The sequence below is a fragment of the Hevea brasiliensis genome, chromosome 2 (genome assembly GCF_030052815.1).
Source record: "Hevea brasiliensis isolate MT/VB/25A 57/8 chromosome 2, ASM3005281v1, whole genome shotgun sequence".
NCBI classification, from domain to species: Eukaryota; Viridiplantae; Streptophyta; class Magnoliopsida; order Malpighiales; family Euphorbiaceae; genus Hevea; species Hevea brasiliensis.
Genome location: NC_079494.1, coordinates 112237904 through 112240347, shown reverse-complemented (window position 1 = coordinate 112240347; position 2444 = coordinate 112237904). Strand labels below are relative to the sequence as shown.

Here is a 2444-nt window from a genome sequence, read left to right as displayed (position 1 = left end):
TATTCATTTACTAATTTATTTGTTTAATAATTAGAACTCTGATGTGACATTAAGTTATATATTTATTGTATCAACTGATGAAAAATTTTTATGATATTAAATATTTTATACATTATGATATTCGGGTTGAGCTAGGCTCCCCTAATTTTGGTTTCTGATGGTTATCAGGTTGAGTTGGTTCGAATAAAAATATAATATTTTATTTTATTTTATTTACATGTTGAGCCTTAGTTTTGGCCTTAGTTATGAGTTTGGAAACAGTAAGGCTTGTTGCGGATCTCGGAGGCTTTATACTGGCTCAAGTCGTAGTGCTGATCTGGCCCGTGGAATCAGGTGGTGACAATGTACTTATTTATTATTAAAATATATTTATTATTTTTAAAAAGTATTTTCATAATTAATAATAAATAATAGAATAAATTAGTATTAATTTATTAACATAAGGGGAAGATTTATAGTTTTTCAATTAATTCAACGTTAAATATTTAAATTTTTACAAAATTCATATAAATAAAAATATTTATCATTTAATTTTGAAAATAAGTGCATAAGTATAATTATTTTTAATTAAAAGAACATAAAAAAAATAGAAAATATTGTTTAAATTAAAAAATATATTTTATTTAGCTAATTAAAAAAAAAAAAAAAACTTATCTCAAGACTTATTAATTATGAGCTGACCTAAGGGCAGACACGCGAATGTGCTCAAGTAGCCATTCCCGTTACACTTAATAAATGATTTCTTCTTTTTTGTTTTTTTTAATAAATTCTCTAATGATCGTGAAAAGAGAGATTTTTTTTAATAAAATACTCTAATAAAGTCCCACCTCCTATAAAACCAAAGCAAGGTCAGGCACAGCTGCACAGCAAGGTGCGGAAAAAGAAGGAAGAGAAGAGTGTGTTTGGATAAGAAAAATGGAGAAGATAGAACACACAAGAGTATCCACAAATGGCATCAACATGCACGTAGCAACAATAGGGACAGGCCCTGAAATCCTCTTCCTACACGGCTTCCCTGGACTCTGGTACTCATGGCGACACCAACTGCTTTCTCTTTCCTCCCTTGGTTACCGCTGCATAGCCCCTGATCTTCGTGGCTATGGCGACACCGACGCTCCTGAATCTGTGAATCAATACACTGTTTTCCACATTGTGGGAGACCTGATCGGCCTCCTTGACTCGCTAGGGATCCAGCAAGTATTTTTAGTGGGTCATGACTGGGGGGCCTTAATAGCCTGGTCCTTGTGCATATTTAGACCAGATAGAATCAAGGCCTTGGTAAACACGAGCGTCGCCTTCATGCCGAGGAACCCACAAGTAAAGCCTCTGGATGGGTTCAGGTTTATGTTCGGTGATGATTACTATATCTGCCGATTTCAGGTGTTTAACTAATCTATTGTCTTCATTTGTGTCCTCAAGGTTCTTGATTAGCATTATTCCTCTTTAAATGTGTTGCTAATTAAATTGTGCTGCAGGAACCTGGAGAGGCCGAAGAAGACTTTGCTCAAGTTAATACTGCCGAATTGATTAAATTGTTTTTTACATCTCGCAACCCAAGGCCACCTATCTTTCCCATGGAAGTAGGATTCAGAGCTTTACCAGATCCCCCAAGCCTGCCTTCTTGGTTGACAGAAGAAGATATCAATTTCTATGCTGCCAAATTTAACCAGACAGGCTTCAGTGGAGGATTGAATTATTATCGAAATATTAACCTGAAAGTTTTAGATTACTTGCTATAATTAATTATGAACTAGCATATATATACTCAGAATTGCTAAATGTTACTTCATTATAATTTTTTACTGCAGAAATTGGGAGCTCACAGCTGCATGGACTAGGGTGGAAATCAAAGTGCCCGTGAAGTTTATCATAGGAGATCTGGATCTTACGTACCACATTCCTGGTGTCAAGGAATATATACACAATGGTGGCTTCAAGAAAGATGTGCCCCTCCTGCAGGACGTGGTTGTAATGGAAGGAGTGGCTCACTATCTCAACCAAGAAAAGCCAGAGGAGGTTAATAAACACATTTATGACTTCATTAAGAAGTTCTGATCAGAAATAATAGCCACGTGTTCTGTCTGTTAGGCCCTAGCGAGGTCATGTTAACTTGCTCTTCCTCAACTTTAATTGAATAAATGCTCCATCTAGTCTCTCGGGGTCTATGAAATGTCACCGGAAGTTCATCCTGTTAATCTTCTTTGATTTTGAAGGGAATTTATTGTCTTTTACTTCATCTTAATTATTTCAAACAAATAAACAAGAAAATATATGCGCAGCACATGGCAAAGAACATTGATTTGGGGGCCCAGGACTCTGGTACACTGTTACTTTGTTTCTTACATGTGGATTTCCCTAGATAATTAAATAAAGGGTTTTTCTGTCCAGAGCAGAGGAGGTTTTAATTAGCTTTACTTGCCTACACATACATAGGGAAGGAGTGT

General features: G+C 35.6%; 1 protein-coding gene across 1 annotated transcript; it reads left to right on the top strand.

Moving 5' to 3' along the window:
• Positions 1 to 842: 842 nt before the first annotated feature.
• LOC110635979 (uncharacterized) lies at positions 843 to 2236 on the top strand. Its single transcript, XM_021785487.2, has 3 exons — positions 843 to 1380; positions 1476 to 1714; positions 1809 to 2236. The coding sequence occupies exons 1-3, from the start codon at positions 916 to 918 to the stop codon at positions 2053 to 2055; spliced, it is 951 nt and encodes a 316-aa protein (XP_021641179.2). The 5' UTR covers positions 843 to 915; the 3' UTR covers positions 2056 to 2236.
• Positions 2237 to 2444: the final 208 nt, after the last annotated feature.

Bases quoted from the DNA above. Each gene is read 5' to 3' on its own strand.
- LOC110635979 (XM_021785487.2), top strand. From the start codon at position 916: ATGGAGAAGATAGAACACACAAGAGTATCCACAAATGGCATCAACATG. The intron at 1,381-1,475 runs GTGTTTAACTAA...ATTGTGCTGCAG, and splicing joins ACTATATCTGCCGATTTCAG to GAACCTGGAGAGGCCGAAGA. The intron at 1,715-1,808 runs GAAAGTTTTAGA...TTTTTACTGCAG, and splicing joins TATTATCGAAATATTAACCT to AAATTGGGAGCTCACAGCTG.